At 24.1% G+C, this 13,743-nt stretch overlaps 1 protein-coding gene across 1 annotated transcript; it reads right to left on the bottom strand.

Annotated features, from left to right (window-relative positions):
• Positions 1 to 3,076: 3,076 nt before the first annotated feature.
• On the bottom strand, positions 3,077 to 12,421 carry LOC105362601 (venom allergen 5.01). The gene is made up of 7 exons (XM_011500068.1): positions 12,136 to 12,421; positions 8,175 to 8,293; positions 7,249 to 7,330; positions 4,681 to 4,844; positions 4,498 to 4,598; positions 3,266 to 3,360; positions 3,077 to 3,141 (listed from the first exon to the last, which is right to left on the bottom strand). Exons 1-7 carry the CDS (start codon positions 12,236 to 12,238, stop codon positions 3,095 to 3,097), a joined length of 711 nt encoding a protein of 236 aa, XP_011498370.1. The 5' UTR covers positions 12,239 to 12,421; the 3' UTR covers positions 3,077 to 3,094.
• Positions 12,422 to 13,743: the final 1,322 nt, after the last annotated feature.

Raw genomic sequence — 13,743 nt, 5'->3', positions numbered from 1 at the left:
ATCTAGAGAAAACTAGTAATATCTCAAATTCGGCTCATAACCGATCTACCAGTTTGTTGTTATTTTTTCTTTTAATTTTTGTCAAAGCTGCTTTCCACCAATTAGCAAACTGTTAAATATATAAAAAGTATAAAGCAATAAAATACAAGACGACAAAGTGAAATTTTATTCGAAAGGAAACACTGTTTTATTATTTATGTCCTAAATAATTATATTACTCGGACTGAAATAAGAAAACTAGTTGTTTAAATATATATATATATATATATATATATTTTTTTAAATATTGTTTGTGTAAAATAATTAATTTTTTATTTAATATTTAAAATGGCAACGTATTTTTACGTTTCTTAAAAATTATTGAACCGCACAACTTTCTTATTGTCATTCTAAAAAGTTTAAAATTATTGATCCATGCGAAATAAAAATATATATGTGTATATATAAGTTTTTTTTAATAATAATGCGCAAGAAGAAAAAGACGATCGTTAAATGATAACGAGCAGTATTTATACGATACAAAATATATTCATTCTTAAAATTTTTTTTTTTCTTCAAAGGAACATTGTAAGAAGAATGGAGCTTAACTTAATAGCGAATGGAATTTAGTGAAGCAAGCAAATATTTGTAATAGGATTGACAAGAATTTGCACAAGTATTTGCACAATTGCAATATAGATTTACTTTAAGGTTCATCATATACATAGATTCATAATATCGGTTAAATTTAGATAAAATAATATAAAAAATAACAAAAAATAATATAAAATAATAAATTCAACATCTATAATTCTATAATTCAATTATTAAATATTGAATTAATTTACACTTAATTATTATATTAAATTAAAAAGTAAATAATTAATGTTGCAATTACTAATTGTAGAAGAATTGTCTTGAGCTTTGCTTATAAAACTTTCATAATATATTATAGAACAAGTTTTTATTTGTACGACGATATAAATTATAATTATAGTCTCGCAAATTAAAGAACAGAATCATCATTACCATCTAAATTGTATATAATGATTGTATTTTTAATTGTTGTTACTATTAGGATAAATATATAATTATTTATCGGTTCAAATGAATGTGCAAAGACTTCTTTATTTAAATACAATGTATTATAGTTACAAAATGCATAAATATTATATAAAGTTGCTCAAAATAAAAAGAAAAGATAATTTATAAATTATTCTTCAAATTTTGATAAAATGATTGAAAAATAAATTTAAGCAAATAATGTAACAATTGAAGGAGAAAGGAAGATAAAATACGAAAAAGAGTTGATTTTATCATACACCCCAATGCTTTTATTATTTCTTATTAAATGTCTAATTCAGTGATGAATTATAATATATTTTCATACATATCTGTTCACATTATCATTGTAATATAATAGAACTTTTATTATAATCTTATTCGCTGATAAATATATACAATTAGAATGTGACATAATAAAAATACTGATTTTCATAATAAAAACTATTAATTATATATGTGATAATTTAACACAAAAGCTGATTTAACATAACAAATTTTTAATATATTACTACTGAAGCTATATTAATATATAATAGTTATATTTGTCGATTAATTAAAACTCAATAGACTAGAAGCTTTTTCTACTCTTTATCAGTTTAAATTTTAATTTTAATATATCTACGGATATACTAACATTAATACCTTTTATATATCTAAGTAGCAAGTAATGTTAAACTTCCTAAATAGAACTATTATTTTTTAATTAATTTCAAATAATAATTTATCTCACATTTTCTAATTGAAAACATATAAATAATGGTTTATGCAATATTAACATTGAATACAATTTTTGATATTATATAACGTATATGACATTGACTATATTAATAATTTTAAGGTAGAATTTTATTTCCCTCGCTTTAATGTAACGTGGCAAAAAAAAAAAAAAAAAAAAAAAAAAAAAAAAATTTGATAAAATTTATTAAAACTATCATTTCATAGAAACTAGTAAGTTCTCGTTCAATCACGAATGTAAATTACATTTACAACTTATATTTATCCTGATAATTTTCATTTTTGTTTTGAAACATCATCTTACGAAAGTTTGTATATTCATGTAAACTATACAACATATCTAAAATATATGTATCCAATTAGAATTTTGTTGAAATATTGATAATAATTAATATATAATTGTCTCCGTAAATGTAATATTATAAAGCACAACATCTTTCTATCTTTTCTATATGCATATGAAAATTGCACACTTTAAAACACATACCTAAATATCACAAAAAACTTATTAAATTGAATATTTGTATTTTACTAAATTTACGTTATATATAATATTATGTAAATTTATAATAAAAAAAAAAAATATATATATATATATATTGTTAAATCTCATTTAAATAAATTTTTAATTATAATTCTATAGTATATTCAATATTCTATGTAAAATATTAAAAATGATAGTAAAAAATGACTTTCTTATTATAAAAGTATTTTTTTTTTCATTGTACTTAAATTTAAAATATCGTCTAAAATATATAGTACTTTAATAATAAAAAAATATATATATATATATATATAAAATCTATATAATTAATACACTTTAATTGTTTGAGAATAAAATATTTTCAATAGAATCCTATCGATCAATAGAAAACTAATGCTTGACGTATGAATTTACAACACAAGAGACAGATTTTGAAAATCTCAATATAAAGTATTTAAAGTGTTTGTATTATAACTTTTATGAATAAAGTATTTAATTAATTTTATGAAAATAGAGCTCGTTAATATTGAAATTATTTTTTCCGGACTACAACTAGCAACTTACAATATTTTTAATTACTTTATTATTGTGATTATCATTAAAAATATTAATATTAAAATTCCAAATGTCGTAATTGAAATTGCAATTAAGAATGTCAGTTTTTGATTTTGTCCAATATCCATGTAATATACTGTGTTTTTAGTTTCAAAAATATTTTAAATCCTCCAATACTCTTCTTGACATTCATAAATTATTATTCTGTTTTATATTATTTCATTTATTTCCATCGGCCGTACTTTAATTATATTTTCACAGATTTCTAATAAAAATCTAACCGAAAGTACAGTATACGCCAAGGGGATAGTAGACTCCTCGTGCTGAAAAAGACAAAAAATTATAATAACAATATTTTTATACAGTTGATATATATATATATATATATATATATATATATGCATGTATGTGAGTATGTATGATCCATTTCATTATTTTTATTCTTACAACATAGTCCGGAGTATCTATTAGAGTAGTTGACACCATATGAATTGCATTCTGGCCATCCAAATGGATATGGTTTGTAACCAAGAATATTGCCACTGAAAAAATTTCATATTTCATAAAATGATAACTTTTTTTTATATTATTTACATTATATTAAATTGATGATTTTTAGTATAATTTTTCTTGCATTGAGTTGTTTTAAAATTGTTTATATTACTTTTTCTGCTTTTACAGACAAAAATATAATAATGTCATTTCGAATGAAAATTAAAATTATAATAAATATAAATACGAATAATCTACATAGTAATTAAAGATTTATATTCAGAAAATTAGAGAATCATAAAGAATGATTTAATATAAACATTTAATATTGACTATATACATTTCCATATATTTAACACGAGTAAACTTATTGGTCGAAATTTTAGATGCTAAATGCAACTCAATTCGTATAATTTTGTTAAAAAATGTTTAATTAGTAATTGATGCCAAATAAAAATTAGCAATGAACTTACAGTTATGGAAAAAGGAATGATGAAAAATTTCTTTTTAACTTCTCAATGAATAAATTATGCATTTTCGACTTTCTAGCAGTATTACTTCGAAAATGAATTTGTTTGAAAAACTCTTTATTCATTATTATAAGTAAATCTAGGCGAATATAAATTTTTAGATGAACAAGAAAGATGATAAGTGCAGATATACGTGTAATTAATTAAACGTAATTACATGTAATTATTAAATGTAATAATTAATCTATCAAAACATCACTGAAAATAATATGAATTATCTAATAACATTAAAATGAAATAATCCGTGATAGTTAAATCTTTGTTTATGAAGAAATGAATAACATACAACATTAATTAATAAAATTGTAGAATATAGAATATGTTATGAAATATTTTTTAATTAATTGGAAATATTTTGATTCTACTTTAGCCATGACCAAGAAAAATGACTATGAAAAATAATTATACATATGTATTCTAAAAATTTCTCTCTGAGTGAAATTCATTGCTTAATGGTTACACTAAAATATAAGATGTATAACGTGATGATTTGAAGTAAATCGCAATGAATTTTGAAAAGAAATGGGTTATGGAAATGTTATGAAGCAACGCAAGATTATAATCAAGAATTTCATTAATAATCCGAAAGATCGAAACTATTGTCATACCGCATCGGCGATTGGCGATCATAACGAATTAAACGAACGGAATCATTACCTCGGGCCGTAGTTGCAAACATAATTCTTTGTGTAGCCTCGTAATGGATCATAATAGAAGGAATAGCCGCAGCCGATTAAAAACGTTGTGCCCCATACAACCTTTAAGTAAAAGGGACGAAAATTAAAATCGAATGGCCAATCACTCGGCACTATAATCGAATTGGAAATGTCAGATTTGTACTTGAGTGTAATGGCCGGTAATGCTGCTGTAGCCACTGCGGTAATATTGTACTTCGCTGAACCAGGCAGAAATTTGAGGCCTCCAGTCGGGTTCGGAATCGTAGGACCCGATCGGCCTGCGCGTTGTCCATGTACGCGCGATGTTCTGGCCGACTGCGAATCTACCTTTATTTAATTCAAGCCAGATGTTTTCATGAATGTGTGTCTTATACGGGATTTAATTATTTTTATATATAGCGCACTTTGTATTACCACTTCCACTCTTGTCTACCGACGACCGTGCGAGCTAAATCTAATTGTTTTGAATTAAGGACGTGCGTGTGCTATTGTATCACAGGGCAGGTTTTTTTTCTTTAACCCCGGTCCCTCCAAATGTCAATTGTTAATTGCAAAAGGCTTGGAATATTTTTATGTAAGACCAAGTATGGCAACCATAATAATTATAGTGCCCATATATTTATATATATAATATTTTTATAATATAATATAATAGAAAATAAAATCAGAATAAAACTCACTATTTTAAGTGTAGGTTAATGGAGTTCATAAAAATCGTGCCAATAGGAATTTATATTTGCTCTTTATTGAAAAATCTATTAAACGAACTCGATAGTTGAAAGTTTTATTCGTCATTTTCTAGTCTCAATTAAGCCAAATAATGAGTGATAATGATAGTGATAATTCCGTCCCATTAATCCATGCGTCTTCATTTTCATTCATTTGCACTCGAATTTTCAATCGACAACAAACAACCGAGATTTTCCGTTAAATACAGGCATCGAGGAAGCCTCTACTTCATCATTTCTCAAAATTGACATTGACAAACTATAGCAGAACAGCTGGTCAAGTTCGCGGTTCGCTCGAATTTCCTCTTCAACGCGATTTCAATCCAATCTAACACCAACATTCATATACATACATATATATATATATATATATATATATATATATATATATATTCTTTTATACAGTCGAGGATTCTTGGCTCACTATCGTTATTACCAATTTGCTTAAGAAAAAGTATTGTTCATTCGTTTAGGCCTACTTCACTTAATTATTCGTAGCTTATTATTATTAAACTTCAATGTCACGATACTCAGTTTTTATAATCCACTTAATAATCTCTCGCGATCTTAATATTTACAACTTACATACTTAATATCAATCTAAACAATAACATTATCGATATATAGTCTCTTTCTTACTCTGCAAATTATTTTTTAGCTAGTTTTTTCGTCAATTTAAAGTCCGCAAGAAATTAATATTTTTTAAATGTTTGCCACTGTTATCTTTAAATAAATTTCGCTCAAATTCTCATTATAATTCGGTAGATCATAATAATTCATATTTCATTAATCCGAATTAAATGTTTTTATTATAAAGATAAATTTTTTAATTTAATATTAAATTTATAATGTATTATAAGAATAAAAACTAACTTTTTATATCATTATTATTATTATTTTTTCGAATGTTTATAAAGATTATTATGTTAGTCAACTATAACGTTTATTCAATTATATTTATTCAACGTATATTTTATTATAAAATTTAATTCTGAAACTATTAAAAATAAAATATAAAAGATAAACAAATTTAAATATAAAATTATGAATTATCACGCTCATTATAATTGATATTATTAATGTATTTCTATAATATATTAATATATTTTTATATTAATATCATATGGAAAATATTATTTTTTACATAAAAATAATATCATAAGCTTCATAGTTATATTGTGAAATATTATTAAGTCGTTGTGTTATAGATAAAAACTAATTATACAAACAAAGTCAATAGCATAATATTAGAATAAAGTATTTTTAATTTTTAAATATAAACTGAAACCTTGAACGTTGCTTTATAATCCGATTTAAGTTCAAAGTTTTGTAAGCCGGGCAGTAAAAATGAAGAAAACATTAGATAAAAGTAAAAGGAATAATTTACGAAAAAAGCCTGCTTTTACTTTCCCTTATTTAATAAAGTTGGCTTTTTCAAGCACATTGAACTGATTTACAAAGTCTGTAACTATGAAAAAACTGACAATATATGTCCTGATAGATTTCTCATTGATTTAGATTGAATTGTAGATCGATTATGGTAGAAATTAAGGTACATTAACCATATTAAATATAGCGTAAAATAAATACAGACTGAGAAAAAAATATTTGTAATTTGCAAGTTGAAGCATTCAATTTTTGTTAATATTAATATCAAATTCAATATTTTCTTAAAGTAACATAAATAATACTTATACCGAAATTTAGATATAAGTAAAGTCTAACAATTATTTTTTATTAATTATTAATCTACTTATTATTTTAACACTATGGTTAACTTATAGTTATTAATTTATATTATCTATTAAATTTTTTATTACTTATATTATATTTATATTATAGGCGAGTTAACTTATAGCAACTTACAGTTGGTCTTACTACAATGATACTTAATTTTACAATGCTTCATCCTTATTAATTAACGGGTACTAAATAATCGGGTTTCTATATCTAACATTTATGATGTATAAACAATGAATATATCAAATTATGTATGAACTTACGAACATTCCGTGCATTATCGTGGTTCTCGTTGCAATGGCTTGCCCATCGCTGAGCTACCGCGGCTAATTCATCGTCCCAAATCTGTAAAAGTTTTCCAATTTGTAACATTCATTATTAAATTGTATTTTTTAAAAGCGTCGTATAAAACGATTTATAAATAGGATTATATTACGAAATAGATTAATATTACAATTTGTAATGTTGCTCTAATGTTTAGTTATTTTCCGTATATTATATTAATAGTGATGTAACGAGTGATGATAATTGCAAATACGCTTTTATTCCGTCAACTTAAGGATTACAAGACGTTTATTACACTGTAATAGCCAATAATAAATTCTATTCACAATTTGAAAATCTAGAAAATTATAAAAATAAATGAAAAAACATATCAATTTTATTATTATTTCCAATATTGATACAAACGATGTATTTTATCATTAAATAGTAATTAGTTTTTTTTTTCTTTTTTTTTTTCTTTTGATATTATTAATCGTATGCCGAAAAATAAGTATACGGAAGAAGACTGCTGCTAATGAAAAATGTTAATTTGAAATATTTTTTTTACGAAATTTACGAAATTTACGAAATTGTATATAGATTATTTATATATATATATATATTTGATATATTTCAAAGAGCTCGGGCATTAATTATACTCGGCGTACAATTAGCTTAAAGTAAGTTTATATAAAATTCAAGTATTTCGAACATTTATTCTTCTCCATTCGAGAAAGCAAGATTGATATTATTTTTCTGTTAATATTCATTCGTTATTAAAGCATTAATCAATATATCTTTTTGATATTGAAATTCTTGTAAATCAACCGTGGTAAATTAATCATTGCATTATTTCAATAATTACGCATAATCACACACTCTGCATGGAATAAATACATAAGTAAGTTGCAATAATTTTCCATACTATTTCCATCATTAGTTTGGCTGGTGGTTGGCCACGAATTTGTCCCAATGCGACTAATTGTCGGAGTCGATTGTGCTCGTCGAGTATATTTCGCTTGTCTTGACAAGATACTCCTGACCCTAAAGATAATAATTAACGAAATAATAATCACATTATGAATATATATATATATATATATATATATATATATATATATTACATGTATAATACGAGCATCAACTGCTATTATTTTGCAACGCAATGTCAAGCAAATAGATTACACTGACTAATTTCTCATTTATTTTCAAATTACATACAAAATACATACGCTTTTTATATTAATTATATCTGTCATTCATTTATCACTTCTTTCATTATTTACAGTATTTATTTTTTGTTATATTGTATCAAAGTTATAATTATGGTGGAAGTTTTTTTTGTTAATTTCGTTAAATAATTATTATTCTATGTGAAATTTTCTATGGTGATTTTTATATTATTATTATGTAATTTATCCGTTAGGATTTTAATTTAATCGATCCTTGTTAGTAGACTATGTGATATAAATACATTTTTATAAATTTATAAAGTGAATTGTTTTACATTGCCCGACGAATATATTAGAAAAATTGCAATAGCAATTAAATAATTTTATAATTATATGAATGTATTATCTTTGGAAGGTAAAAGAACTTTAATGATTAAAAGCTTTAAATTAAAATTTGATCTCTTTAACAGTAGTATAAAATCAATATTTGATTGAGTGAAAAATAAAAATAAATATAACGTTTAATGAAAAGTTTGTAACAATTAAAGCGTAAATATTTTCAAATGCCAATGGAAAATGATTTATTTAGATTTGAAATTTAAATGGCAATTAAATACTTTATTATAGAATTATCATAATGAACATTTACACATATAATTTAAAAAGCTTTCATTTTCAAATTGAAATTATTTATTATAACGAATTATAATGTATTATATTGATAAAGTGTAGAATATACAAAGCCAATAGATGAAATTATTGAAAATAAGGCCCATATATTACTTGTTTGTTACGTTGTAATGTAAATAAACAATTTAAATAAATAATATAATGTATTTTTTTTAAATATCTTAAATTATATTAAATTCAAATAATAAGCAAGGTAAGGTATTATTAATACAGATAATATGTATATATAAATAAAATTTTTTTCCCAATTAATCATTGCTTAATCATAATGAATGAGTAATTTCGTAATGGGAATCTCTGACTCTGTAAATCAGTTTTGCCGAATAATTTGTCAGCGAAATGAATTTAAAATTTATTAATCGCGTGGGACAGATTATACAGAATCACATATTTATTGATTTCAAATACTTAGGAATAAATTTATGAGCAATCAATTTTCAATATAAGTAATAAATTAGCATATTTCTGTCATAGTTTTCGTAAATCCATTTTATCTAAGGTGGCATTTAATTAGTGCAATTTAATTCCAATGATTTATAGAAGTAAATTCGTTTATTCACTCTCACATCTAGCGTTGTTAACCAGTACATTTCATAATTATTAACAATGAAAAGTTTTTGAGCGAGAAATGACTTGCATGCAAATAAAACAGAATATATTCTTATAAACAGCAAATTATGTATTAAATTGAGATCTCACAAGCGATTAGAATCAGTGTTATGCGCTTTTTCTTTTTCCCATGATGGATACAAAAAAAACGAAGTCGAGCATTGAAAGAAAATAGACCAGAGCTGCAACGAATTAGAGTGCGTATTGGCCTAGCCTTTTTCGTTTCCGGTTTGATGGCTCAAAACTGACGTTTTCAATTATATGATAACAATAAACAAGTAACATTACGTGATTATTCAATCATTAGTACATGCGATTCCACATTTTACTTTATTGCGTAGCACTCGAGGCAGATTATGAAACGTAACTTTAAATAATAATAATAATAATTATTATTATTATTATTATTATTATTATTATTATTAAGCATACTTCATTTATTAATTGTTTATTATCTTTTAATGTTTAAATTCATAAATACAAATGTAAGTTTAAGCATTGAATTGAATTGAATTGAATTTTTCATGAGATATCAATGTAACAATATACATACAAGTTTGAATAGTAAATTAAATTCTTTTTTACCTCATGTTAAGGTTGTAATATACGCATTAAAGTATCTTATGTAATATAATTTTAGATAATTTAAATTTATCAATACTTAAAAAAAACTTTGCTTAATCAATATTTTTTATGGCTTATATAATTTTCATAAGCTTTGTTTGAAAACCTTTATTTAATGTTGATAACTTTAACTTTATACGAGTTGATTAGTATATATATATATATATATATATATATATATATATATATATATATAACTTATTATATTATAAATTATTCAATTTTAATCTTCTAAGAGTCTTTGCAAATAATGTGTAAGAAAAAAAATTCATACTGATCATGTGTAAGTGTATTATTTACAATATTTATTTGCAATATTCCATGATTATACATTTATATATAATTCTAAGGTAGATAATAAATTATTGATAAATTTCCATATTGAATATTGTGTACCTCTTAAATTAATAACAATAATAAATTGATATTTACGTTAGTATTTAACAATAAAACTTTTCATATATAAAAAATAAAGAGTTTAAATTTTTAAATAATTAATAATTAATTTATTAATAACAATTTTGCATTGTATATAAAAAAGCAAAAAATTGAAGAACTTTGGTTTTGAACATATCTTATTGGATTAAATGGTTGATATAATTTTTTAATTTTCTCCATTTTAATATTTTGTATAAAAAATTGAGATTTTTCTACGAATCCTCCTATCAATACTATCGCTTGATAGATCGTAATGGTATGAGTTTTTTTTATACATTGTAAATCTTTAGAATAGAATATTCTATTTTTTATTATGAGAAATGATTAAATGCGCGTATAAGGAGAAAAAAATATTGATAAAAGCTCTCATTGATTTTAATATAAATTAATAAGCAGCTTATGTGGTAAAATGATATAAATGGTGAAAAATGAATAAAACGCCATGGTTTAAGTGATTAATATGGAGAAAAAAAATAGAATAAAGCATTGGAAAGACATGTTTCCGCAATATTTTGAAATTACAAAGAAAAGATTAAAAACAGAATCTTTACTTATAATGAGCTAATATTTCCCTTAAAAAGCATCGAATTGAAAAAATATATATATTTAGAAAGTAATGGGTAAAGTATGTATAATGAAGTAATGATAAATAATGGGAGTAAATTATGAATAGTTTAATAATGCCAGATTGTATATGAAAAGCGATGCGCAAAAATCTACGAAAGAAGCCTAAAGCATCAGTAGGAAGACAAATTATTAGATTGATGCATATATGTTTGAACGATCGAATATTTTCAAATTCAATTAAAATTTATCAATTATTTCGATATTATATAAAGCACGCGCAAAAAGGATAGCTACATGATTATCAATCAAACGAATTTTGTTACTGTAATGACCGCAATTACAAGCTGTACTCGCAATCTGTCTATTAATTATATTTATAGGAAAACTTTTTTACTTAAAAAATTGGATAATATTACCACAATATGATATGTTTATAAAGGTATTTAATGCTAATTACCACTATAATATAAATAATAATTAAATTATGCTATAATGTGCATGTAAATTTTCTTATAAGCTCGGGAAATTGCAATTGAAAATACTTTATCGATCAGAGTATAACGATGTGAGAAATTACACTATGAAAATTTCTCCACCTACATACATGCTCTGCCATTAGCAACATTCTGTTTTATTTTTACAACGCATCCTCGCCCAAATCCTCCAATTTTAATAACTTCTCACAAGAACTTACAAGTAGACTTATCATAGAAGTGGAAAAAGTGCCGCGTGTGGCGAACGAAGGTGCAGGAAAAAGATGATAGTGTCGTTAGTGTTGATACTCACGTATAAGATTCTTGCCGGCGCATGCCAGACAGTGTTGTGCGCATACGAGCATCAAAAGGAGAAACAACCGTAGTGGCAACGACATCAACAACTGCAGCTGCATCTCTTTGGCTTCTCTGCTTTCCACGGTAATATCACGTGTATTGTTCCCGCCCGAAGAACAATGGCAGCCGATACTGCACTTAAAGATATTTCTCGTGATGCGGGAGATCGGATCGCTATCAAGTAAGTTCAACTCTTGAAGCACAATTTCAAATGACTGTCGGTCTGGCGATGAGTATGCGATCGCTTTATATTCTCCAGGTTGACTGGAGTTGTTCTCGTGACGCTGTCGTCGAGGCTATTAGACCAGACACTCACAATACAGGCATACATATATACGTATGGGCCTGTTAGATTCGTCGACTTGTTGTCGGTTGCCTTTTTTTTTTTTTTTTTTTTTTTTTTTTTTTTTTCCCTTCTTTCTTTCTTCCTTTCTTTTTCAAACATGATTGAACAAGCTAATTGTCGGTTGCTGATATTTACCGGCAAATGCTTAACTATTAAGGAAATTTTATCGAATTTTTAATTTTCCAAGTACAAAGCAATCCCAACCAATCAAATATTTATATTTTCGAATATTTCAATGCTCATTAAATATTGTTCTAAAACTTTCAGTAGCTTGGACAAACGTCATCTATTCCTATGACACATAATATTACTTAATTAAGCATTTATTATGACGGATAGCAGCATTTCTATAGGAAATCGATCGACTAAGAATATACGATACGATGAATTACCCATATGAATGTTTGAATGGCTCGATGTTTGCAAATTATATACAATAAAGAAACAAGTGTAATTAGTCATGTAATAATATTGTTTTTTATAAACATTTCGAAAAAAAAAAAAAAAAAAAAAAAAAAAAAAAAAAAAAAAAAAAAAAAAAATCATTTATGGTACACTTAATTCATTACAAAAGTATTTCTGACTGAGTAAGTATGTTGATCGTTTAAATTGTATTAAACAAGATCCAAAGTTAGTTTCATGTTATCGTTATTCTCGATAAATCAACCCTTTTATGCAAATATTTAAATTAGTCGAAGGTAAATTAACCCCTAATGAAAAAAAATTATTTTATAATAACATAACTTGTACGAGCAGTTGAAGAGATTGCAAAAAATGCTATTTATAATCAATGTGATAATAAAATAAAAAAAAAAAAAAAAACAGATTCTGTTCTATGTGAACATTATTTACCATATTTAACTGGATTGAAAATAATCTATTTACAAATACAGTTGACACATTTTTTTATGTTAAACATTATAATTCCATTTTAATAATAAATTTGTATATTCATTTACCGAAATACATTAATAACTATTATTTCTATATACTTTCTTTGGAAAAATTAATTTTGATTAGAATTTTTTTTTTGTTTTTTTTTTTTTTGTTTTTTTTAAAGAATCAATAAATTTTTATTATAAATTAAAATATCGCTAATTAAATGTCAAGGGGACCCAAACGAAAATATTTTATTACTTATATAAGACTTAAAAATTTGTATATATTAATAAACATTATGAGAATTTTATTAATTTTATTATGTTTTTTTTTATGCAT

Source organism: Ceratosolen solmsi, unplaced genomic scaffold (genome assembly GCF_000503995.2).
Source record: "Ceratosolen solmsi marchali unplaced genomic scaffold, CerSol_1.0 scaffold41, whole genome shotgun sequence".
In the NCBI taxonomy this organism is placed as follows: Eukaryota; Metazoa; Arthropoda; class Insecta; order Hymenoptera; family Agaonidae; genus Ceratosolen; species Ceratosolen solmsi.
Note: the sequence above shows the minus strand (reverse complement) of the source record. Positions and strands in the feature narration are given on the sequence as shown.